This window comes from Ochotona curzoniae, unplaced genomic scaffold, assembly GCF_017591425.1.
Source record: "Ochotona curzoniae isolate NIBS_2020 unplaced genomic scaffold, NIBS_Ocur_1.0 scaffold_3208, whole genome shotgun sequence".
In the NCBI taxonomy this organism is placed as follows: domain Eukaryota; kingdom Metazoa; phylum Chordata; class Mammalia; order Lagomorpha; family Ochotonidae; genus Ochotona; species Ochotona curzoniae.
In genome coordinates, this window is record NW_024467106.1 from 9,749,456 (window position 1) to 9,774,421 (window position 24,966).

General features: G+C 48.7%; 1 protein-coding gene across 1 annotated transcript in view; it reads left to right on the forward strand.

Annotated features, from left to right (window-relative positions):
• The window catches only part of TTLL11 (tubulin tyrosine ligase like 11), a 212,881-nt gene that overhangs the window by 79,348 nt on the left and 108,567 nt on the right, over window positions 1-24,966 (forward strand). The window contains exons 5-6 of the mRNA XM_040962895.1: window positions 8,894-8,989; window positions 9,720-9,835. Of these exons, the coding sequence (XP_040818829.1) occupies window positions 8,894-8,989; window positions 9,720-9,835 (212 nt within the window). The remainder of the gene's footprint in view (window positions 1-8,893; window positions 8,990-9,719; window positions 9,836-24,966) is intronic.

The following is a 24,966-nucleotide window of genomic DNA, read 5'->3' on the forward strand; positions in this document are numbered from 1 at the left end:
ATGTAGACCTGGGTGGTAACAGGTGATAGTCAAGGACTAGGCTCCAGGCATCCACATGTGAGACTCAGCTGGGTTCTTAGCACCCAGCAGTGACCCCAGCACAACCCTGCCAGCAGTGACCCCAGCCAGCAGTGACCCCAGCACACAGCCCAGCCAGCAGTGACCCCAGCACAACCCCAGCCAGCAGTGACCCCAGCACACAGCCCAGCCAGCAGTGACCCCAGCACGGCCCCAGCCAGCAGTGACCCCAGCATAACCCTGCCAGCAGTGACCCCAGCCAGCAGTGACCCCAGCACACAGCCCAGCCAGCAGTGACCCCAGTACGGCCCCAGCCAGCAGTGACCCCAGCACAACCCCAGCCAGCAGTGACCCCAGCACAGCCCCAGCCAGCAGTGACCCCAGCACAACCCTGCCAGCAGTGACCCCAGCACAACCCCAACCAGCAGTGACCCCAGCACACAGCCCAGCCAGCAGTGACCCCAGCACAGCCCCAGCCAGCAGTGACCCCAGCACGGCCCCAGCCAGCAGTGACCCCAGCCAGCAGTGACCTTAGCATGGCCCCAGCCAGCAGGCATTTGGGGTCGGGGAATGAACCAACAAATGGAATCTCTCAGTTTCTCTCTCCCTCCCCTGCTTGCTTGCTTGCTTGCTTGCTTTCTTTCTTTCTTTCTTTCTTTCTTTCTTTCTTTCTTTCTTCCTTCCTTCCTTCCTTCCTTCCTTCCTTCCTTCCTTCCTTTCTCTCTCTCTCTCTCTCTCTCTCTCTCTCTCTCTCTCTCTCTCTCTCTCTTTCCCCTCCCCGGCCCCACATCTCTCTCTCTCTGCTTTTCAAATCAATATTTAAAAAAAAGTTAGGGCAAAGAAGAGGATTGCAACGTGGACACATCTGTACCCATCCTGGAGGAATGTGTGGTCACATCTGACAGTTATTCCAGGACTGTCATGTGGCATGGCAGGCACAGCCAAGCCACACGGTCCTGGCACGGCCAGAATGGCAGGGTGGAGGGTCAGGGTGATCGCTTTGCTGCTTGTCTGCCTATGGACAGGGCTGCGTGGGGCAGCCATCTGAATGGAACCAGCATAGACAGGGCTGGAACCGCTGGTTTGGACAGATGACATCCAGCCAGTGGAGCCGCAGTCTGGTGAGCGTTTCTGCCACTTGGCAGCTCTGGATGCTTCAATGCCTGGGGTGAGGATGAGGGCATGATGCTGCAGGTCAGGTGCAAGCACGAGCGAGTCCTCTCTGCATCTGCAGGACCTCAGGTGGGTGTGTGCTCGCCACCCGGAGCCTCAACTTCTGTCTCCTTTGGTCACCCACACTCCCTTCCCTAGCTGCCTTTTTAGAAAGTGTTCAGTGCAGAAACACAGGCAAGGGCAAGTTGGCAAGGAATCGCAGACGAGACATTTGGAACTTGTTTTCCTGTGAGTTCAGTTAAACAGGGACGGACAGAGGAAGTATTGCCCTTTCCTCCTTGGCGTCTTCTCTTTCTCCATTCTGGTCACTGTGAGAACATTTTATGAGCTTGGGTCTGGAGTACCTGAACTGATGTGGCATCCAACCATTCAGGTACACAGTATCATTTTGTCTTTAATTTGCTGTGTGACCTGGCCTAAGTCACTCAGCTGCTCTGTGTCTCTCTTTCTTCCCCCACTTCCCAGGGTTGTTGTCCAACTCAAATGAGACAATGATTATAGGACGAGTGAAAGGATCCTGTGGACATCGTAAGAAATTATTTCTTTTCCCCAGAGACTCTCTCACTTTGAGCCATGACCAGGCCAACATGCAGCATTCCAGAGCTTAATCACTAGCCAACAAAATGACATTTTTCTTACCCATATGACTGCGACCCCTCTCAGCCACAATGACTGCTTAGGAAGCTGGAAAGGCTTGGAGCAGCTATGGTATGGCCCAGGCTGTGGGCAAGCCATCCTGTAATCTGTTGCCTGGGAACATGGCCGCCTTGTCATTTCAGCCTGTCCCCTGTCATTGCTCCCACAGCAGCCCCTGGCAACATACCCTCCTGTAAGTCTTCTTGAGGGCAGTAGTGGTGTGACCCTGGCCAAGACAGCAAGGTCCATCTGTGCATTGATGAGTCATGGGGCAGAAATACACATGCACAGAGTCAAGGATTCCAGTTCAGCCTTCTGGAACATTCCATCACTTGGCCTGGATTCTCCTGTAACTTCCTGTGTCTCATTCTCTCTATGGCCTTTTCCCTCAAGTGTCTGGAGAGACAGCTTTCCTACACCCTAATGTGTTTTTCCTCTTTGGTCATTTTTCGTTTATTTGTTTACCTTATTTTTGCCTTCCAGCCCAGACACTCCAGAAAGATGAGGCCAAGGAGCAGGGTGGCAGTGAAGGGGTTTGTTTGTGGCCACCCCTGGTCTCAACTAACCCTAGCTACCCCTGCCAGCAGCTCTAGCTTGTGAACTCAGAGAGTTGGCCTTGTTTAGTTTCAGTTTCCTTCTCTGCAGACAGAGCTCATTTTTGTGTGCACCTCTCAGAGTTCTTGTTAACTCGAGTAAGAGGTGAATCAGTGGCTCACTGATCACAGACCTTAGCATGAAGAAGTCAGCTGGTAAGTCACGGTGGACTTAACAGAACCTTGGTTGTTATCTGTAACAGCCATTCTCAGTCCTGTATAACAGATAGCCTTGAAGTTATAGGATCCAACTACTTGAACCTTCATCTTCTGCCTCCTAAGGTGCACATTAACAGGAAGCTGGACCGGAAGCAGAGGCAAGACTCAAGAGTGGGCACTCTCACATGGAATTCAGAATCCCCAAAGTCAGCTTAGTCACAGAGCCCATCCTGAAATGGACACATTTAAATAGTCCAAGTTCAACTTTCTCCTATCTGAGCCCTCCAGCCTATAAAACCAATCCGATGCTGTCTCTTGGACATCACTCATGCTCTCCTGGTGCTGCGGCTGAATTCATCTCTGTGTTGGCCGGCCTGGCAAGCTCTCCCTCATTCTCACTGCTTTTGGAAGGTCAGTGTCTCTTCCACAGTGCTGCTCAAGTTCTGCCTTCCCTGGGAAGTCTTCCTTGGAGACTTCGAGTAGTTCTGCTTTTATCTATCTCTGGACTCTCACATTCCCCGAGACAAGCCCTGAGCCAGCTGGGAGCAGGTGCTTACGGATAACACAAGATCTTTGCTGCCTACTATAGTGCGAAAGACCAACATACAGAAATCATAATTCTGGGAAAGGGCACATGCAGGATGATGGAAGAGTACAGAAAAAGGGCGATTAACTTACCTGCCCAAACACGAGCTGGTGCCCGGGGCGTGAAGGCAAATTTATCTATAGAAAAAACCAGGGGCACCTGGTCCTGCCTTACCTCCCCAGCTGGAGACCCACAGGGAGAGCTTTCTTGGCTTCCCATAGCTAATAGCCTCTTTCATTTATTGTCTACCTTGAGTATTTCCAAGGCAAAGCTGACTTGGTCAGCCATGGCTTTTCCTGTGTCAGTGAATAGCATCTAACCAGTTACTCAGACCTATGGTTTTAAGTTTCAGCTTGGAGCTGCTCACCGTTCAATTTACATCTTTGTTCTTGACCATGTCTCAGGCTCCAGACAGGTAAATCCCACTGTGCAATTCAGTCTTGCATGGGTGGTAGGCATCAGACACTTGGCAAGTCTAGAGTCAAATTCTTGACTTCCATCCCAATTCTACCCTGATTCTGTTATGGTTTGTACCTGGTTTGACCCCAGAAATTCATGCAGGAAGTTTAATCCTGCTTTGTGTTAGTAGAATGAGGAAGGTAGACACTTGATTGTCCTGGAGTGTTCACAGGTAGCATTGGAAAGTGGCTGGATCAGATCACGTAATTGGAGGGCAGCCCCTGTTACTGAATCCTGATGGCTTCAAAAAGAGAAGGAGAAAAACCAGACACACACACACATGCATACTCTCTCCTGCCGTGCAATGCTCTCTGCTCCCTTCAGACCCTGCCGGCAGGAAGTGCCCCCCACCACAAGGCCCCTAGGTATTGCACTTCTACAGTCTCAAGCTAGAATAAACCTGCTTTCTTTATAAAGTAGCCTGCTCTAGATATTTCATTATAATAACAACAACAACAACAACAAAAACCCTCAAATATTCCATGGCCTTTCTTCTTTCAGCAAATAAACGGCGCTCACTCAGTTACTTAGACCAAAACCCTGAGTCATCCTTATTTTTCTCATCTCCTTCTCCCCATGTCCAATCCACAACATCTCTACAAATGGACTTTCAAATATATCCAACTTCTAAGCGATTCTGCTCATTTTGCACTTGGACTTTAGCAATGGCCCCTTAATTAATGTTCAGCTCTCCACCCTTGCTGTTGAAAGCCTTTTCCTGGCTGTGCCAGAGGGACACTTTTGAAATACAAGTTGGGTCCAAATTACTTACTCTGTTTAAATCCTCCAATGACTTTTTAAAAGATATTTATTTCTTTTAAAAGACAGAGTGACACACTCTCTCTCCCCCTCCCCACCACACGCTGAGAGAGAGAGATCTTCTATCCACTTCCTCACTCTCCAAATGGCTGCAACAGCTAGGACTGGGCCAGGCTAAAGCCAGGAGACCAGAATCAAAAGTCTTGCACATGGGTGACAGGGACCCAAGTATTGAGCCACCTACTGCTGCTTTCTCAGGCAGATCAGCCAGGAGCTTAGACTCAAACTGGTGCTCCAGTATGGGATTCTGGTGTCATAGGTGGTGGTTTATCCCATTGCACCCCTACATAGTCCCACTCCAATGACTTTTTAAAAAATTGAACTTAAGATCCCAGCGCCTTCTCATGGTTTACAAGGTGCTATGTGACTTTGCCCCCTGTCTGCCTTCAGACTTCATCCCCTACCACTCTGTCTTCCTTACTTCCTGCTGTTCTTAAAAAATGACTCTTGTTCTTGCTGTTCCTTTTTCCTGAAATGCTGTTTCCTAGTTCTTCAGTAAGGACCCATTCTCTCACTTTATCCCTTCCCCATTCATATGTCCCCTCCTAAAATATTTGCTTCTGGTTGTGCTGGGGTGATGAGGAGTGAACTTTACCTCCTTCTGCAAGCAGCTAGGCTATGAGGAACAGGTGTGTATGTGTCCACACCGTAAGTGTTTGGGAGACTGCATCTCAGCACTGTGATCCCTGGGAAACAGGCACAGGGAAAGCAGAGAGCTCTGTGGTTGTGTCTAGGGGAAATTTCCAGATCATGGACACAGGAAGAGAGAGCCTTGGCAGATACTAATGACCTCGATGAATCACGCAGCTGGAGGTCACTGTTCAAGAAGGCAAAATTGGCCACACATTGTAGGGCATAGTTCTAGACAGGGAGATGCTGACTAGGAAAAGAGTCCCCTGCCTCCACGTTCAGCCCGAGGCCATGTACATGTTGAGTGCTCACACCCAAATCCAAGCAAAGAATGATCTGGAACTAGTAAGGGGCTCACACAGAGCAAGGTGGATATCAAGGCATTAAAGAAGTTCTGCCCCAATGTGTGGGGTCGAATTTCCTGCAGGACAAGGCTCACCCTAGAACCATTCTGGTGAACCTTCAACAACAGGGTCTGGACCAGGTAGCAAACCGAATCTGCAAATTACTTGATTGCCAAAAGAAAACCCAGCACTTAAAAAGGCAGACAAAATCCAGGTACTTGACTTTGATCATCACAATGTCTAGCATTCAATTTACTCTTAAGTCACTAAGCATTACACAAAGTAGAAAAAAGTAGCCTATGCCAGAAGGAAGGCCATTCAATGGAGATAGACTCAGAAATCTTAGAAATGAAGAACTAGCAGGGAAAGGATGTTATTTTATTGTGAAAAAAAAGCAGCTTTTATAAATTTGTGGAAGAATCTAAAGGAAAATCTGAGCTTTCTAAAAAGAGGAATGGAAGCTCTTAGAACCAAGTGAAGACTAGCAAAAAAGAAAAGAAAAGAAAAGAAAAGAAAATGTCATTGGATGGAATTAATAGCACATTAAAGTCACCAGTGTGAACTCAAATTTGTCCATAATTCAACAAAAAGAAAAATCACAGGAGAAAAAATCCTGCAAGTTCTCAGTGGCCTCAGATGCAATTTCCTAGTGGGTTAGCCTGTGTGTAATTGGAGTCCTGGTACAGAAAAGAGAGGGAAGGTACAGAAAAATATTTGAAGAAATAATGGCCCAAATTTGGTAGTGAGAAAAAAAAGGTCCAGATTTGGTAAAAATGATAAAAGCACTATCCAAGAAGCTAAACAAAACCAAACAAAATCAACTCCAAGTAAGGTGGGCACACACACACACACACACACACACACACACACCCTGCAGGTGCTAAAAGAAAGCAGCCCAAGGGGTGGGGGGTGGAAACACCGTTTTCCTTAGAAGAACAAAGAATAATGTCAGAAGGCATTGGAATGGTATAGGCCACCTGCACTGAGACACCTAGGTAGCACACTCTGCATTCTTTTTTATTAAAAAAAAAAAATATTTATTTGAAAAACGCATAGAGAAGGAGAGAGAGAGAGAGAAATCTTCCATCCACTGGTTCACTCCCCAAATGGCAGCAACAGCCAGGGCTGGACTAGACAAAAAGCTGGAGCTTCTTCTGTGTCTCCCATGTGAGGCCAGGAACCCAAGCACTTGGGCCATCCTCTGCTGCCATCCCAGGCACGCAAGCAGGGATCTAGATCAGAAGTGGAGCAGCCAAGAATTCCAACTGGTGCCCACATGGGATGCTGGCATAACAGGAAGCAGCTTTCCCCACTATACTATGACACCACCCCCACACTCTTACCTTGCTGTAAAGATGAACTTACTCGAGGTCTCTTTCCTTTCTAAATAGGAGCCCCAAAAGGGCAGGAGGTCTGTGTGGTTCACTACTTTTATCCCCAGTGGCTAGAGTGGTACCTGCCAAGTTAGCAGGTGCTCAACTGACATCTGAGAAAGTAGGCATTGGCTGCCAGGCAGGGTAGAAAAGGCAGAGAAAGCAGCACAGCATCCTACAACCACTAAGAGTTCCACATAACTGGAACCCAAGCTGTGCTGCAGTAGCAAGTATAGGAAATCAAGCTGGCATGCAGGCCAGACAGATTCCAGGCCACAGGGGACTTTGCATGCGTGGAGCTTGGACAGGGGCTTGGGGGAAGCGGCTGCCAGGCTGAGGAAGTACCAGTGCAGGCTTCCGAGCTGCGGCACCAAGTGAGAGTTGCTGAGTGGGGATGATCAACTGAGAGCTGAGGCCTCGCCACCAGCACACGCTCCGACGAGCTCCCAAGTTAGATGGCTGATGTCACCACGGCACCGGGCGGGCCTCATTGCTCATCTCCCCAGGTCATATATTATTAAGCAGATCTGTAATGCATGTCACCCTCTCTACCGACTTGCCATTCCTTTCTTTTCCTGACCACGGGAAGAAAAATAGAGTTGAGGACTGACTTTTTGCAACTTTTCATCTTACTGCTCTTCCTTGAAAAATGACCTCATCTCGAATCACCCCCTGACATGGCCATTCAGGGCTCCAATTTCATTAGTAAGGATGAAGCCACAGTTGAATAATGATCATCTAGCTGGCGGGTCTTTGACAGAGCCACGATTTGCCTCGTCCTTTCTTCTGGAGTCTGCAGATGAGCGGCGTCTTCCACTCTTATCTTCTCTTTTCCTTTTTATTATCCACATCATCTTTTGGAGACTTGGAGGGGGTTTTTATCAGTTATGGCAGCCACTTTCCACATTATCACTCCTCTAAAGATAATGAGAGTCCTTCCGAGAACTCAAAACCCTTGGCGCCTGAGCCTGAATCCATAAAAGAGCAGCCTGGCCCGGGGTGGGTAAAGGTGTTCCAGGCAGAGACTAGGAGATCCCAGCCCCCGTTGTAGGGCCATGAAGGAACTGAAGGAAGCCAGGGAGGCTAGAAGGAAACAGGACAGGCTTAGCCAAAGCAGGGCTCCAGATTCAAGGACAGGTGCCCAGCAGCCGGTGCTGGTGTGCGTCCCAGGGGTTGCAGGGCCAGGTCACATCCACAGGATTCTGTGCTCAGAAGGCCTCCATGCTCCATTGAAGGCTGTCTTTCAGCCATGATACATTTCACCCATGGTCTTTGAACAGAAGTCCTTGCATATTCATCTTGTCCCAGATCACATGTGTATGGTGGTCAGTCCTGCTTGGATGTGCAATCAGCGCTATCATCACCCAGCTGCGTAGTGCACTGGCCTTTCTGAGATTTGGTTTCAGCTCTCCTTCCAACCCACAGTCATGATGGTTGCATGACTGAGTGTGAAGAGTGGTCACGTTGTATAGTCATTGGTGCCGGGCAGGTATCTAACACATGCTTCCTTGTCCCCCTCTAATAGGATCCAGCAAAGTCACTTGCAGGGGTGTGGTTTGGGTTTTCTTTATTTCCTTCCAAATCCATTGGCCTGAGTTTCACCTGGAGAGCTTGTGACCCCTTTGGAGTGGGTTGGGGACATGGTGGTTCTGTAAGGGTTCCTTATGTACTGCTGGTGTATACTCTAGATTAAAGCGGCCAGCCCATGGCTTCCGGAGATCTGGCTGGCTGCAAAGCAGCTTAACAGAGGAAGCAGACAAGGAGGCAGAGGTGGAAATTGACAGACAACTGTGGACCCTTAACATAATAAAACAAAACAAAAAACCCTAATGCCTCTGAAAGCACAGATGGCTCTGAAATGCACTGTGGAAACTCAGCCCCTCGCCGAGGTTCCTATAAATGTCTGGGTGTGCCAAGCACACCCAGAGCAGCAGAGGCTTTGGACGAAAAAAAAAAAAAAAAAGAGGACAGGGGTCGAGGCCAAGGTCAGGGACCCAGTTTGAGTTTCTATTCACTTTAGTGACCCTAAGGAACCAGACACAATTCCTTAAAAGAAACGGTGGCCCGAGGGGAGTAACTCTGCATCATGTGTGTCCTGTGCAGATCCTGGGCTTTGACATTCTCTTAATGAAAAACCTGAAGCCCGTGCTGCTGGAAGTCAACGCCAACCCCAGCATGAGAATTGAGCATGAGCAAGAAGTGAGTACTGCAACCCTCGTGCTGGCCACTGCTGCCAGCATCCCCCTCCCCTCTCAGACCGCTCGCCTGGCCAAGGGAGATTCAGTGTTACCCACATTTCCACGAGCAAAGTTTTGTTCCAGTCAACTCGTTTCCGTGTGTGTGTGCATGTGCACATGTGCTCTGAACAGTCTATTAATACAAGACCCATCTGACCTATGGGAATTTCCCAGCATGCTGTTCTTCCCATTTTTAAGGTCTGGAAACGCGGAAGCAGCTGAGCCTTCCCATCAGTTCTGACACGAACTAATTAGTTAGCCTCAGGAGATGAACTAATTGAAATTCTATGAATATGATTTAGCCATGTCGACATGCTTGAATCACTAAGATAAATAGTAAATTTAATAGTGGTTAGGTGGTTTTTTTCCCCTCCCCTCTCCAAAATGCATTTAAAAGCTAGAAGGAAAAATGCTAAATACTATTGAAGTTTTTTGGGGGGTTCATTTGGCTTCTTTTAATTCTCTTAACCCCTTTCTGTAGTTACAGACTTTCTACAGCAAGTGTTGGTAATCTGAAAAGCACGGTCTGTTTTCCCTCTTGGTGTGTTTTGTGGACTTAGGAGCGGGTATTTACGCTTAATGAGGTTCAGCAACCACTTCTGCTGGCTGGAGAACTGGATGCTGCTGGCCATGTGGCCCCACACAAGTTCCCCCCGACTCCCCTCTGCCATAACACAGGACTCCTCTTCCAGCTCTCTCCAGGGGTGTTTGAGAATGTCCCCAGTGTCGTCGACGAGGAAGTAAAGGTGGCCGTGATCAGAGACACGCTGCGCCTCATGGACCCCCTCAAGAAGAAGACAGACAATCAGTAAGTATCTGCAGGGTGCTGGCGCCCACCCTGAGTGCCTCCCAAACCAGCCGTGCAGCTGGGCAGGTCAGTTTGGCTCTTGGAGCCTGTTGGTATTGATACATATGAGATGTAAGGCTATGTGAGGTCATCCAGTATATTTTCAGGTAATGAATATCAGGCCCTACTCAACCAGTGACTCAAAATCAGGAGCCCGCCTAACAATTGGAGATCAGGTGATGTACTCCTAGGAGATAATGAGCCTGACCTGGGAAGTCTCCTTTAAGAACCCACCTTCCCTCGGGGGTGGGTTTTCCCTGCCCCTCTGCGATCCGCGAGGCCTGGGAGGAGCAGACAAAATGCATGAGGAGAGCACCCGTGGGACCTGAGACACTGGACATGGTCATGGTAAGGAATGCTTCCTTTTTTCTCCTTGCTCCTTGCATCTTGCAACGTAAGCTTTTAGTTTCCAAATCTGCAAGTGAGGCAATTGAGTGAATCTCTGGCAGTTCTGTTTACCGTGGTTTGAATTCTGCTCGCTTCCAGCTACCAAGGATGCTGGTGGGGCGCTGCTTGTTTGGGTGTGTCTTGTTCCATGCCCCTGCCCTGGGAATTGCCCCAGAAATGAAGGACATGTCACTTGGGTGGTGTTGTTCTTTTTTTTAACCAAATTTTTGGTCTTCACTCAGTAAGCGTTGAGTAAATATCATGGCGTCTATGTTTTAGGCGAAAAATCAGACAGGCATTGCAAATAGCTCTTCTAGAACACTTGACAAAGCAGATCAACCCCCACACTCCCAGACACTGAAATTCTGGTTCGTTATGGTTCCAGACTGGGAGGAATGTCCACTTTCACAAGCAAGTGGGTTTTTGTCTTGTTTGGTTTTGCTTTTGCTTTTACCAGCTGGGAATGACTTCAATTAGGATCACCTGGGGAGCTTTAAGAACATATCAGTCCTGGGGCCTCCACTTCCAAAGGCATTGATTTTTAACTGGCCTGGGCTGGAGGCCTGGCTGCAGTGGTGGTTCAGCCCCTCAGGGGGTCTCCATCCCACAGGAGAGCTGACCCTGAACCAGGATTTGTCTGGGTTTGTCACGTTCTAAGTCAGCCTTGGCGGCACCTGCTGCATTGAGGTTGGTCTCAAGAGGCTTCGTCACCGTTGCTGGCCACTTTGCACCTGTGCTTCTGGAAGACAGTTCTGCCAGGTGTGGCTTCCATTTCCTCCCACAAAGTGTTAGCATGTCCAGGTCATCCTGTGAGTGACCCAAACACCAGGGCAGCCAAAAACAGAATTAAAAGAGAAGCGTTTGGATGCAAGGTTTGAAATCTGTGCGTAACTTTTTCATAATGTATATTTCCACAAACTTTCTATGTCCTCTCTATGGGTTTCAAAAATTTTGCACCAAAATAAACTTTTGTTGTTGTTCTTAGTTTTTAAAGACTTATTGATTGGAAAGGCAAAACCTGAAACTCCATTTGTGAGCCAAGGACCCAAGTACTCAGTCTGCCTTCCGCTGTTTTCCCAGGCATGTTAGTGGGGGAGTGGATTGGAAGTGGAGTAGCTGGGACTCGAAATGGCATTCTGTTATGGGATATCAGCATCAGCTATCACTGCGCCATAACACCAGCCCCAAGTTTATCTTTTTATTCCACATTTCATGAATTGTTTGAGGTGTATGCATCTTTGTAGCCATCCCTAAGGGAAAACAACGGAGTCATTGTGATTCTTTGACTCATTGCAGTGAAGTTCAATCCTATTAGCAGTCGTAGGTCTCAGCAGTGATGAGGCCTTGGAGACTGGGTGGCACCACGGGGAGAATTCTGGTGGCTGTGCGATGACCCAGAGACTTTAGCTAAACCTTGACATATTGACGTTCTGATTTCTTTGGCGGAAACAAAAAGTTCAAGGCCATGCTGTGGCTTGAGCTTTATTTAGTGCTGCCACCAACATAGGAAGAGGTAGAAGGACGGTACGGCCTTTTCACATGTGATGGCAATAGCACAGGGGCCCAGGACCATTGATGGAGAAGGGTGGAAGAGGCACTTTATGACTTATCAAGTCACAAGTAGCAGCCCCTCAACTTTTAATGTAAAAAGCATGGACTTTTATAAAATTGATAACCAGGAATATTCAGAACTTAAAGAACTCAGCTTTGTTTCTAATATAAAATCCCTTTCCTCTCCCCCTTTTCTTAACCTGCAATGCAAGTCTGTATATTCTTAGCTAAATGCCACTTACTGATATTTTCCCTTCATTTCGCATTTTTTTTTTTTTGCCTTTTAAACCCAGCAGCAGTGATTATGCATGAAAGCACTTTGTAAGCTAGTAAAGTGTGTTTATATGTAAGGGGTGTGATCAGCATCATGGTAACTTCTCCGTGAAGAAAGAGTTGAAGCCATTCTTGACTCCACAGAGTAGAAATGACCTGGCAAAGCATCACATCTATACATGCAGTGTGCTTTTGTGCTGAATCCAAGCAGTCCCAGTCTAAGACCTCAAGGACTCGCCCTGGGTAAAGTGTTGGAGTCAATCAAGACCGGCAGTCAGCTTCGGAAATCAGGATTTCTCATGTGCACCCAATCGGAGCTTTTTCAAACGTGTGATCCTTGTCTTTCTTTAATGCCTAAGCCAGAGGGCGTCTGAAGGGTCCCTCATGAGGCCCTTGTTGGGGTGGGACTGGATGCACCTTCCACATGGAGAGAGGAACTTGACCCTGCTGATGTCTGCCTTGATATCGTTTTCTTGAACTGAAGAGACTTGAGATTCAAATCCTGACCTTGGGAATGTTGTGTACAACTATATTGAGCTTCTGTTTATTTTTCTATTCATAAAGGATGAGAAAAAACTATACAATAGGCACTTAATAACAGTCTCCTCCTCAACAGTAAAAATTGTCTTCTGGACATGAAACAGACAACAAATACTGAATGGTTGTTAGTCTCTCTCCTAGTGTAGTTAGAATTTCGAATTTGAAGCCAGTGACGTTTTCTGAAGCCAAAGCTTTGAGACTGTGGTGGACCAGCATGGGCACTGGAGCTGGCTTCTCCTAGTGGAAGGTTAAGAAGAGCCACCTTTGACCCTTGAAGGAGATAAACAGCGATCATGTGAGAATGAACTTGCCAGTGGTGACATTTCATAATATCTAATGACCCTTGAGTCTCACAAGGGTGTTGTGGAGGGAGAAGCTAATGGGACAAGATTCTAGAAACAACACCTATATGAAGATAAAGTCGACATACAGTGAAATTAACCACTGAGTTCTATACAAATCAGTGGTCTGTAGTGGAGTGGCAATGCTGAACAACCCTCATCCCCTTCAGCTCCAAACGCTTTGTGGCCCCAGAAGGAAACCTACAGCCAGTAAACAGTTGCTCCTCCTCCCTTCCCTGGCCCCAGCCACTACCAGTTTGCTTTCTGTCTCTGTCTCTGTAGGCTTGCCCATTCTGGAAACTTCATGTTAATAGAAATCTGTGATACACAGCCTGGTGTGTGATGGATGTCTCAGACTTAGCGTAATGTTCTTGAGGCTCATATTTCAGCATATAGACTTAATCCTGGTTCAGTATCCATTTCCCAGTGGATGTCCATTTGGGTGAGAATCAGAGAGGTGCTACAACATTCTGTTTCTATACTTAGGCACTTGCTATTCGAGTTTGCTGGAGAGGAATGGGTCTTTTGTGCTCTAAGAAGTTTCTGGAACCCTTACTTTAAGACAACTTCCTCCTTTTGCGGCAAGAGCATAGTTCTTAGGACTCATGTGCTGACCAGCTCCACAGTTGGAGCATTCCCCTTCCAAGCCTCCCTGAGAAAACAGCAGTGTACATGCTGGTGGGGCCCTGGTTGTGGGATCTGGCGGATCTTGGTTCAAGTCCCTTGACTCTGAGGTTTGCACAGTGAGTTTGGCCAAATTGCTTTGTTCTTGGTTGTTGTCTGCATCACAGAAATCAAGGGCACAGACAGCCTTGACTGGCCTGTCATGGTGGCCATGTGCGTGGGGGCGGCCTCCTGGGACCTGAGTGCGTTGGGCACACATTGGCCAGTTCATCAGGCTCCTTCTGAGGTCTGCCACAGGTGAGTCTGGCTTTGGCCCACTGTGTCATGGGAAAGGAAGCAGCCAGAGGAAGGCTCTTAGCTCGTTTCAAGTGACGAAGCCCAGCAGGGCTGAGTGGGGGACTGGCCTGGTGCTCTCTTCACTTTGCCATGCCTCTGGCATCTACATTTGGGCAGTCAGAGCTTGGCTTGGTACATAAAGGGAAAAAGCAGGGAACAGCAATGGAGTTTTCCTCTTTTCTTAAGGGATTCTGGCAGTCTAAGTTCTTTCTGCCTGAAGCAGAAGTGAATAAACAACATTCCCTTGATTATTTTTCAAACAAGCTGTTTTTTCCATCAATTGATTACTTTTGGAAGGTCCGTTTAACCCATAGGAGTGCTATTTTCTGAGCCTCATGTACCTCTTTCTGGGTGTGGATGTTCCTGCTAAAGGGGCACCGTCCATAGGACTCGTAACCCTTGGGAAATCAAGGGTTGGGAGGGTGTCCCCTTGTGTCAGGAGGCTACACACTGCCTGCAACCTGGCTTGTTGACTGCTGGTCTCTTCCCCATGGCTGTGTGTCTGAAACACAGCTCACACAAGGCCCAGAAACCCCCATTCTCTCCACAGTTGACAATCCTCTGCCAGCTTCATTCACCATCCGTCACCGCAACAAGCTAGTATATTTATCATAAAGGGAGGCACCTGACCAAGGACTTTGCACCTAATTCAGAGTTATTTGTTCCCTGACAGTTTTACCTGGAGTTCAGGCTCTACTTCTTACCTCCACTCTCATCTTGGAGAGCTTGTGCCTTGCTCAGAACCAACAGGCGAGTCTCCAAAAGAGATAGAATCCAGTAGAATCCAGGATAAAGGAGGGACATTCTAAGAGTGCAGAACAAGGATTCTCCCTGTGGCTCAATGTCATGGTTTGGCCTTGTACCACAACCAAAGGATGTGGCTTTGTCACATTAATCAAACGTCCTCTAAACTCAGATCTCAACTCCTTAGAACAAAATGCTCTCAAGCACAAGGAGGAGGGGACCCTGTTTGTTAAGCATGCCAGCACAAATCTACAGGCGTTTTTTTTAAAAAGTAACAGAAAATTAAGATGGTTTTTAAAAGTCTTTATTTTTATTGGAAAGTTAGATTTTACAGAGAGAAGGAGAGACAGAAAGAAAGATCTTCCGGGCCCGGCGGCATGGCCTAGCGGCTAAAGTCCTCGCCTTGAACACACCCGGGATCCCATATGGGCGCCGGTTCTAATCCTGGCAGCTCCACTTCCCATCCAGCTCCCTGCTTGTGGCCTGGGAAAGCAGTCGAGAACAGCCCAAAGCCTTGGGACCCTGCACTCGTGTGGGAAACCTGGAAGAAGTTCCTGGATCCTGGCTTCGGATCGGCATAGCATCGGCCATTGCGCTCACTTGGGGAGTGAATCATCGGATGGAAGATCTTCCTCTCTGTCTCTCCTCCTCTCTGTATATCTGCCTTTCCAATAAATAAATAAATCTTATTAAAAAAAAGAGAAAGAAAGATCTTCCAGTTAGTGATTCACTCCCCAAAGCTGCGATGGCCAGAACTGGGCTGATCCAAAGCCAGGAGCCAGGGGCTTCTTGCGGGTCTTCCAAACAGGTGCATGGTCCCAAGGCTTTGGGCCGTCCTTGACTGCTTTCCCAGGCTTTAAACGGAACTGGATGGGAAGTGGAGAAGCCAAGACACAGACTAGCACCCATATGGGATGCCAATGCATGCAAGGCAAGGGCTTTAGCCACTAGCCCAGCCCACAAATCTAGAATTTATAGACTCCACCAGAACAGTCATGTGATGGTCCTGCTGAATAGCCCACCCACATACACAGCTGGCGTATGATTAAAATTGATTCAGTTGATTCCTTAGAGTTCCTTGATAGGCGCTGCAGACAGTGAATATTGACCCCAAAATGCCTTCAAAGATTCCATATAAGTAAGATGTCTGAGGAGTGACTGTTTACATATTCATTGCTGTCTTATCTATTTGCATATTCATTTGCATCTCATTTGTACCTTACATGGATTAAAGAAGCAATATTCATTTATCCTGAGTGTTTATTGAGCACTTACTGTGAGCCAAGAGAAGGATTACAGAAGGAAATTAGCTCACAAGCCATTAGGAGAAGCAAGACCCACACATAGATGTAAGGTGGAAAGTGCTAAGTATCACAAATGTAAAGGCAAATTGTCCAGGGAAGAGAGTGCCGGGAGATTATTCCTGATGGGGAAACTGACAAGGAGGTGTCTCTTGAGCTGAAGTTTAGAGGCTGAGTCAGGTGTGAAGCAGCAGAAAGAGAGGAAGGAGGCTGTCCCTGGTGGAGGAAACCAAGGCATGAGGCTCAAGTAGGGGCAACCTTGGAGAGTTGAGGTGGGCAGGGGAGACAGGTGCACGAATGGATTGAGAGAGGAAATGGGGAGGTGTGTGAAGTCTTTAAGTATGGGGGTCTGGAAACACAACAGTGTGTGTGTGTGTGTTTACCAGGGCAAGGCCAGAAGTTTCATCCTATTTTCCAAAAATTCAAGAACCAAACTGTGCAGTTATCATTTGAAGTAGGAATCTGGAGTAACTTGGGCAGGCACCGTGGCTAGGGAGTACACTGTATCCTCCACACTTTGAAAGGTCACAGGTTTCAGGTGGGAGTCGGCAAAGGAGAAAAACAGGTGTGTATGTTTCAGGTCGGAACAGACAGCAGATGATGAAGGATCAGTGTGATTCTTTTATGTGTAAGAAATAAGACCCGACAACTGACTCCCGTTTGCAAATGGATAAGCTTGAAGTCAGAGGGGCCAGAATAAGCCTCTTCTGGGCAGAGTGTGGTGAGAGGTCACCATTTCCCAGACTTACAGGGAACATGGGCTTTCCCAAGTCCAATGGGAGTGTGATTTCTGAGGGTATCAGAAAGGAGCTGAGCCCCTCACGGTAGGTAGGCCCTGGCTCTCTGCTGCTTGAGCGATGAACAGATGGGAACCGAGACGAGCAGGTGGCCAGGCAGGCACCACTGTGAGGGGAATGGTGCGTGGGCCCGCCAGCGTTATTCCAGGTAGTAGCAGGTCCCTTCCTTTCATGCTGCCCCAGCCTTCTATGTCATATGTGTCCAAAGTTAGGAGGAAGCATTCGGCGTGGCTTGGGTTCAGCATGCCAAGGTCTCAGTACTGGTTTGCTGGAACTCGGGCAAACTGTACTTGAACAGGTTCTGTTTCCCTTCTCAGAAAAAATGTCAGGAACAGTTGCTGCTGTCCAAATGCTTTTCTTGGGAGTCTGCAGTGCCTGCCTGTGCAGGTGCAGTGGGGTCCCTCCATTCTTGATCACATTTAGCAGCAGAATGAATACCATGAGAGTCAGCGTGCAAGGACAAGGCTGTTTGCAGTAGTGTCCACACAGGAACCACAAGAGAACACCACCAGGTGGCAGAAGATTCATCACATGCAGCTGTGGGTCCCAGGCTGGTGGAGTGGCCAAGGCTTAGGTCACACTGTGTGAAGTTGCTGGTAATTGATCTTTTCTTAGGAATTACAAGAACAACAATTTCATAAGGTGCAGCCTCATCGCTGGCCTGGAATGGCCATAATGGAAGGATGTGGGCCTTCTTGCCGTTTGCATGGGCCAGAGTTGCTGAGGAGATATCTGCAAGTTTGTGGGCAGAGATAAGGTGGAGGCAGGAGCTGGGTCAGGGGATCAGGTGGGGTTGTGGACGCACCTGGCAGACCGGGATCCTGGCTGTGCTTCCAAAGGGGCGTTAGGGGGTGCAGAGGATATAGGCTGATTGGCTACCTTCAATTTCTCATTAAGTTTTTTCTCATAAAAATAATATGGGCTAATTGGAGCCCAATTGGAGAACACTGAAGTGTGTAGCATGGAATCTCCCTCTAGTTCAGCTGCCCAGAGTCAGCCTGCATAGGACCTAACAAAGAACATGATTTTCTTTGTGTTGTTGTCTGATGAAGTCCTGCTGTCTGCAGCCCAACATTCCTTCAACCCAGGATATAGTGTGAGAAATGCAGCCTCAGGGGCTTCTGTTGCCATGTGTACATCTCCAAGTTCAAGGGCATTTATCCCAACTGTGATGGCCATGTTGTCCCCAACCAGACTGTCACGGGACCCTAGTTGCATATGCAATCCATCTTTGACAGAACTCTCGGGTGATATATAACTGGATAGAATTTTTGTATGCCACTCTTATTTTTCTCAATTTTATATGACAGTCTTTTCCCTCTTTTTTTTTTAATTTATGTACCTGAAAGATAGTTACACACACACACACACACACACAGAGGGAGACATGAGAAAGAGCTTTCACTTGTTGGTTCACTCCCCAGATGGCCACGATAGCCAGGGTTGAGCCAGGCCAAAGCCAGAAACCTGGAACTCTGTCTGGGTTTCCCATGTGGATAGCACGGGCTCAAGGACTTGGGCCATCTTCCATTGTTCTCCCGTGCCTTAACAGGGAGCTGTATCACAGATGGGACTGCTGAGTCTCAAATCCACACTTCGGTAGGGTGCCAGCATTGCAGGCAGTGGCATAATTCCATGTGCATAATTCCAGTCCCAGTCTTTCTGCTTCTTGTGAATGACTCTTTGTGTACTTCATCAGCCTTATTAACTTAACAAGCTTGTCTCACGCTTCCAGCCCAACATGTAGTCAGAATTGTTGTCTTAGGATGGAGATTCCCTGAGTTGAGGAGGGGAGGCTGGGGGTTAGGGGAGTAGAGAGTGAGACCCAGTCCTGCCTGAATGTGCAGGTGGGAGAGCGGTGTGGACATGAACAGAAAAGACCCTGGTGCTAGATTCTTACCAGGCTCTGTCTGCCATTCCTTGCCATAAGTGGCAGAGGGCCACCTCCCATTCCCACCCTGTGGGTTTTCATCCATAAAAGGGAATTCTGCCGTAGAAGTTCTCAACTCTGCAAAGCAGTGTGAGAAGTTCTTAATTTGGAGAGAGGGAAAACGTTGCTCACTCCTAAGAGAGTATCTGCCTTGGGAAACATTCAATCCAAGTGTATTGAAATGAATTGAGCAATATATGTAACCTGTAGGTTTGTGTGTGTGTGTGTGTGTGTGTGTGTGTGAATCTAAGGAAATGAATATGCAGAGAGAGGTGGTAAAGTAAGTGGGAAGAGAGCTGCAGCAGTGACAGGTTAATCTTTAGCTGTGGGGATGGATTTGATTTCCCCCTAATTATCTGCCAGATTAAAAGTAATGAAAGATCAAAATGGAAGCCACTTTCTGCCGGCACTGGGAAACCCTTGGCTATCACACCACACAGTCGGCAACATCCTCCAGCTGCTTCCTCTCCTACCCTTTTTATGCAATTTCCATTTCCTCCTTCACTCTCAGCGGCGTCAAGAGCCCCTTGCAACTCTCATCACAGAGGCTAATGTGAGGGGCGTGGGAAAGGGTGGCGGGAGCAGGTCGGAGCAGGGGAGTCCGCCCCCAGCTCATCACCGCCGAGCACCTGCCCTACCGGGAGCACAGAACAGAGCAGGGCAGGCATCTGCAACGCTGCGTATCTGGCTTTGGAGCTGCCTTCCTCCATAAGCACCCCCAGGATGTCCCCTGCCTCCACAGCCCTGCAGGGTTGCCGATGTGGAAAAATGAAGGCAGGCGTGCACGTGTCCATGTGTGCATGGCTGTGTGCCAAGAGCTTGTTATATGTGGATTCTGTTTGAGGCTGAGTTGGGGATGGTGGAGGGATTGTGGAAGGCGAGCAGGGCAAACCCAGCGCACGGGACAGAGGCTGTGGAAGAAGCCTAAGTAGAGGATTAAGTCCCAGTAAAGGCTGCAAAGCAGGAAGAGCCCGGGGAGGAGCTCCACATTGCTTGCAGCTGTATGGTTCACAAAAGCTCTGGTCTGGAAACAGCCCAGCACCCTCCATCAGACCAACAGGAGGTTGTACTTGTCCTGGATCCCCAGACCCTAGAATCCACTGTGTGAAAACGTACCACCATAGCCCTGTGCATGGACGTGATCTAGAGCAGACAGCCAGACCTATATGACGTTTGTATGTTAGATGTTTCGTGCATGCTTGTGTGTGTATGACCTTTGCATGTTATGTGTTTTGTGCACTCTTGTGTATATGTGATATCTGACCATTTTACGGGGAAAACGAGGAAGTGAGGGAGGCAGGAGCGCAGCAAGTGAGCAGGGAAGTATTAGAACCAGGCCCAGACACTGGGTCGGAATGACGCTCTTTTCACCTGGAGGCCAATGGCACCTTTTCCACAGCAGGATGACACTGTGGTTCGTGTTTTAGAGCAATTGCTTTGACTGCCATGTGAAAGCCTTCATGGAGTGAGACAAAGGCAGATCCAGGGGGTTTGGCGATGAGTTGGATCAGAGGGGAGTACCAAGGAGAAGCCAAGGCAAGACCCAGACTGGCCATGGGGTGGGGAGCCCCTAGAGAGAAGCAGATTTGGGGATGGGGGATGTGATGAAGGGTTGTGAGACCTCTAGACATTTCTCTAATGGGTAGCATGGACACAGGCCATGAGCTCATGACGGGATGAGGGGCTGTAGGGGAACAAGTGGTCCGTGGAGCCTAGCTTGTGCTCCACACGGCAGACCACGTGCTGTCCATACCTAGCCACACGTGTGGCAACACGGTGAAGTAGAGTGACCAGGGACAGACATCTGGGTTCACACCCTGACTCTGTTCCTCTTTCGGTTGCTTTCTATTTCTTAAGATTGGTTGATTGATTTGAAGGGGAGTGAGAAAGAGACCTTCCATCTGCTGGTTCATTGTCAAAATGGTTGCGACAACCTAGACTGAGCCAGGCTAAAACCAGGAGCTCAGAACTCCTTCCAGGTCTTTCCCAGGGGTGTCTATGGCCCAAGCACTGGGGCCATCTTCTGCTGCCTTCCCAGGGAGCTGGATCAGAAGCAGAGCTGCTGTGACATGATACAGCACAGGCAGTGGCTTCACCTGCTGCACCCTAAGCCCCTGGCATAAAGTCTCTTGTTGTGTTCCCAGTATTTCTGGCATAGCTGCATTTACGGGAGGCAGCCCAGCTACCAGCTGGGATGCTGACACACAAGTGCCCTTTCAGGTACCTTCTGCTCAGCATCCATGTAGTCATCACTTGTTGTTAGGCTTTTGCGCATGTGGCAGGTACCTCAGAGTCCCTTAGAGGTGCTTGGCCCTGGTTGTCAGTCGTGCCTGTGCCTGGCACGGCAGACAGAGGCAGCAAACCCAGGGGACAGGCACAGAGGATTTCTCTAGGACCCCCGTTTTGCCAAGCTTCCCCTCTTCATCAGCCTCTTGCCCATGTTTACTCGCACACTTGGGCCAGAATCTGCTGCTTCTCCTCTCAAACCAGTGATCTGAAATCACACTCAACTATGCAAAATTGGATGTGAGTCATTTTCTTCATCTCATGGACCCAGCCACTGTGGCATCCCACAGGCTCTGTTGGGATGCTGGTCACCCAGGGGGGTGGGATTGGTTATTACCATGTGCCAACTCCTCAGATGGGATTTCTACATGTCAGAAATCTTAGGGGTGAATAGATGAAATCTGATCTCAGAGGCAGGATCAGGAAAAGGGATACTGGGCATCCTGTGCTGGGAAGAAACAGGTGAAGGTGCTGACATGTAGAGCTGGAGGAGAAGGGATCTCTGGGAACAGCACAGCCATTTGTAGCTGGACATGTCACTAAGCAGGGGGAGAGGTGGGGAGGGGAGAAGTTTTCAACAGGTGCCAAGAGGCAGAGCGAAGAGCCAGAACTGAAATCCCCAGAGACTTAAGCTCACAGAAAAGAAAAGAAAAAATGAACCAATGGTGCCCGAGACAAGCAATGACTCGAAAGAGCAGTGAGTTCCATGGAGCGGGAAGTCATGGAGACTCCGGGAACACATAGGGGAGGAGCACACGGCTCGGCCACCAGGCAGCCATACGTTCGGCTCCTTCTGGTGTGACCTTGAGCAAGTCACTTAAACCCTCTCAGTGATGGTTTCCTCTTCCATATGGCAGGGTTAATGGGGCCTACTCTCATAAAGTGGCGGTGAGATCAGAGGAGGTCACAGAAGCAGAACTTGGGACACACACACACACACACACACACACACCCCTTCCCACGAGCAGCTACTGAGCTTCTGCCAGGTGTGCAGTGTGTTCCCTGGTTTGATTTCCATTACCTGTGGGACCCCAGAATGAGTGTAAGTTAAGTCCCTCCTTTTCTCCGTAAGGTGCTGGCCTCCGGCATACCTGCCAGCCCCTCCTCCTCCTTCCCCACTCAGGAGTCCTTCCACCACTGCAGGGGAGGATAGATGTGACATACTCTGGGTCAGACACCCAAGCCCTGTCCCCACCCATCACCTGCAGCCAGCTCCCCTTGGCCGTTCCTCGGAGGTGGTCACCAGAAGCATTGTTTGTTGGAACCCCAGAGCCTGTGTCCATAGCAGATGAAGTGTAGACTCCTCATGGGCAGTGTCTCTTCCTCCCTCAGCAAACCTCGCCCCTGGCCAGCATGCGGCAATACCAAATGCAGTATTTCCATGCATTCCTAAGTGGTGGTTCCTAGTGAGAGTGACCTTGGGTGTGGCTTGGCCATGAACCCTCCTGGAACCTCAGAGCCTTGGGCTTAGAAGAAGGGGACAAAGCTAGGTGGGTAGGAGGGAGTGGGGTTATGAAGAGGCCAGGTGTCTGCACAGGGCCAGTGGCTCTAAAGTACATCTATAGAGATGGACTGTGACTGTTTCCCTCAGGGCCAAGGTCTTAGGGTACAGCAACCCAGACTGAAGTTGACAGCAGAGCTACCACCCTTTTAGATGTGCCAGGTGGGCCAACATGGCAGTAGGGGAGACCCTGCTGGGCACCAGCTTTTTTGAGTCCTCAAGGACACCCAAGACCCCTTCTACCGCTAACTTCTTCCTGTGGAGGCTAGGCTAGACCAGGCTGGAGGACTGTGGGGGTGGGATCCATTGTACACTGAAGCTCAGAGCCTGCAACTAAGTCAGGTAGTAGAGGCGAGGCCATCCAGGTGGAAGGCTTGTTAAGACCCTGATGGCTGAGCACTGTCCCCACCCCCAGCTCTCCTCGGCAGAGTGGCCGATTCATTTGCATTTCCAAAGATCTCAGGTGATCCCAGCGTGTGCAGCTAATCCAGACGCAAGGCTCTGAGAGCTTCTCGCTTGCTGTCCTCATGGTGGCAGTTCTAAACCACCTCTAGGCTGGGAAGCAACCTTAGCTGCTCCCGGGGTTGGGGTTGGCACTTTGCTCTCAGTGGACTCGTTCTTATGCGAGAGAAGGAAAGGCCCCTGCAGCAGCAGGCCCTTGGAGCCAGCTTTGCCAGTGACCTGGAGAAGGAGCTGCTCTGGTGGGGTAGCATCAAGTTTAGCTGGCAGCACTTGCAGATCACAGAATCTGAAGAAGTTACACAAGGCCACTTCCTAAATTCACATTTTTTATTCATCGACTTCCTTCTCCTGTCTTTTTGGGGTGGGTTTCTCAAGACAAGTGACATAGCGAGTGATGGTAAGATCTCACCTTGCAGGCATCCTCAAGCCCTGCCAAGACAATCCTAAAGAGGGAAGAAATGGAACAATCCCCGCGCCCCCTCCCACCTGCCCCCTCCGCTGGTTCGCAGGCACAGTCCTAGATGCATTCTTAATTTTGACTCCGCCTTCGCTCTGTAGCAGAACAAGCAGCAGGGAAATTTTTTTTCTCTAGGCAACAGCAGCATTTGGGTCTCCTCTGTTTGGGTCGAGCCTGTCACGTGGCAGCCAGCAGGCCTGCTCATCTGAACTCTGGTCCTTCCAGGAACGCACCGCCGTTCATGATCAGTAAATAGAACAGGTTGCAGATTTCAGCCATTTAATTATTGAATATGGTAATGCTTCCTCAAGTCATGAATATTTTAAAAGGCGACAACAGACGCCTCAGATTTCGCTCCCAGATTTCACCCCTCTGAAACATTTCTTATTTCCGCGTGCTCTGCTCACTCTGAGGCTGCCAGCTCCGGGTTCCAAACCCTGGAGAAGGCCAAAATCTTTACCAGGGAGCAGATCATCTCCCTTCCCATCTTGGGTCTTCAAACATCCTTGCTAGAAATGGGAGTTTAGTTGTGAAGAAGGAGCCTTGTGTGGGGAAAAGGCAGAGGGATCTAAAGGGCCTGGATTTGAACTTGAACTCTCCCTTTTGCTCTCCATGAAATCTGGGGCAGTTACTTGACTTACCAGCCTCAGTGTCTGTAAAAGAATGAAGGCATTAACTGCCTAACAGGATGACCGTGATCATGATGTGAATTTCCCTCGCTAATGATATAGCATCCTCCCTGACAGGGTCAGCATTTCATAAGTAGTAGTTATTTTATAATCCTCTTTAAGATTTATTTTTTATTGGAAAGTCAGATATACTGAGAGGAGGAGAGACAGAGAAAGATCTTCCATCTGTTGATTTACTCCCCAAACGGCCGCAATGGCCAGAGCTGTGCCGATCTGAAGCCAGGAGTCTTTTCCAGGTCTCCCACACAGGTGCAGGGTCCCAAGGTTTTGGGCCATCATCAACTGCCTTTCCAGGCCACAACAGAAACAGGGATCTGGTTGGGAAGCTGAGCTGCCGGGATTAGAACCAGCGCCCGTATGGGATACCGGCACATGCAAGGTGAGGACTTTAGCTGCTAGGCTATCACACTGAGCCCTTTATAATCAGCTTTATAGTTGCTGCATTATAAACCAACTATCACAGTGCTAAGCACAAATTTCAAATATGGCAACTACTAACAACTCTTATCATTAACTTCATTCTTACAAACAAGTGCATGATGCAATGTGGCTGTCCCTCCATATCTAAAAACCATTCCACTCCCCACAGATTACCAAACAGTGCCTGTGCTCAAGTCCTTATTATTGTTGCGGTATTTGCATATAACAAGGTATAGTTTCCCACCTACTTTAATTCATCTGAGTTACTCAAAAGACCCAAATACATAGTAATTGCTTTGTAAGCAGCTGTACCGTAATGCTTAGAGAATCATGACTTGAGAATAGACTGTTACATGTTCAATACAAAAGCAGTCATTCTCTCAGACACCTTCCTTCTGAGGTTGGTTTGAATCCCCGGATGCCAAGGCCTCAGAGATGGAGGGCCAACTGTAT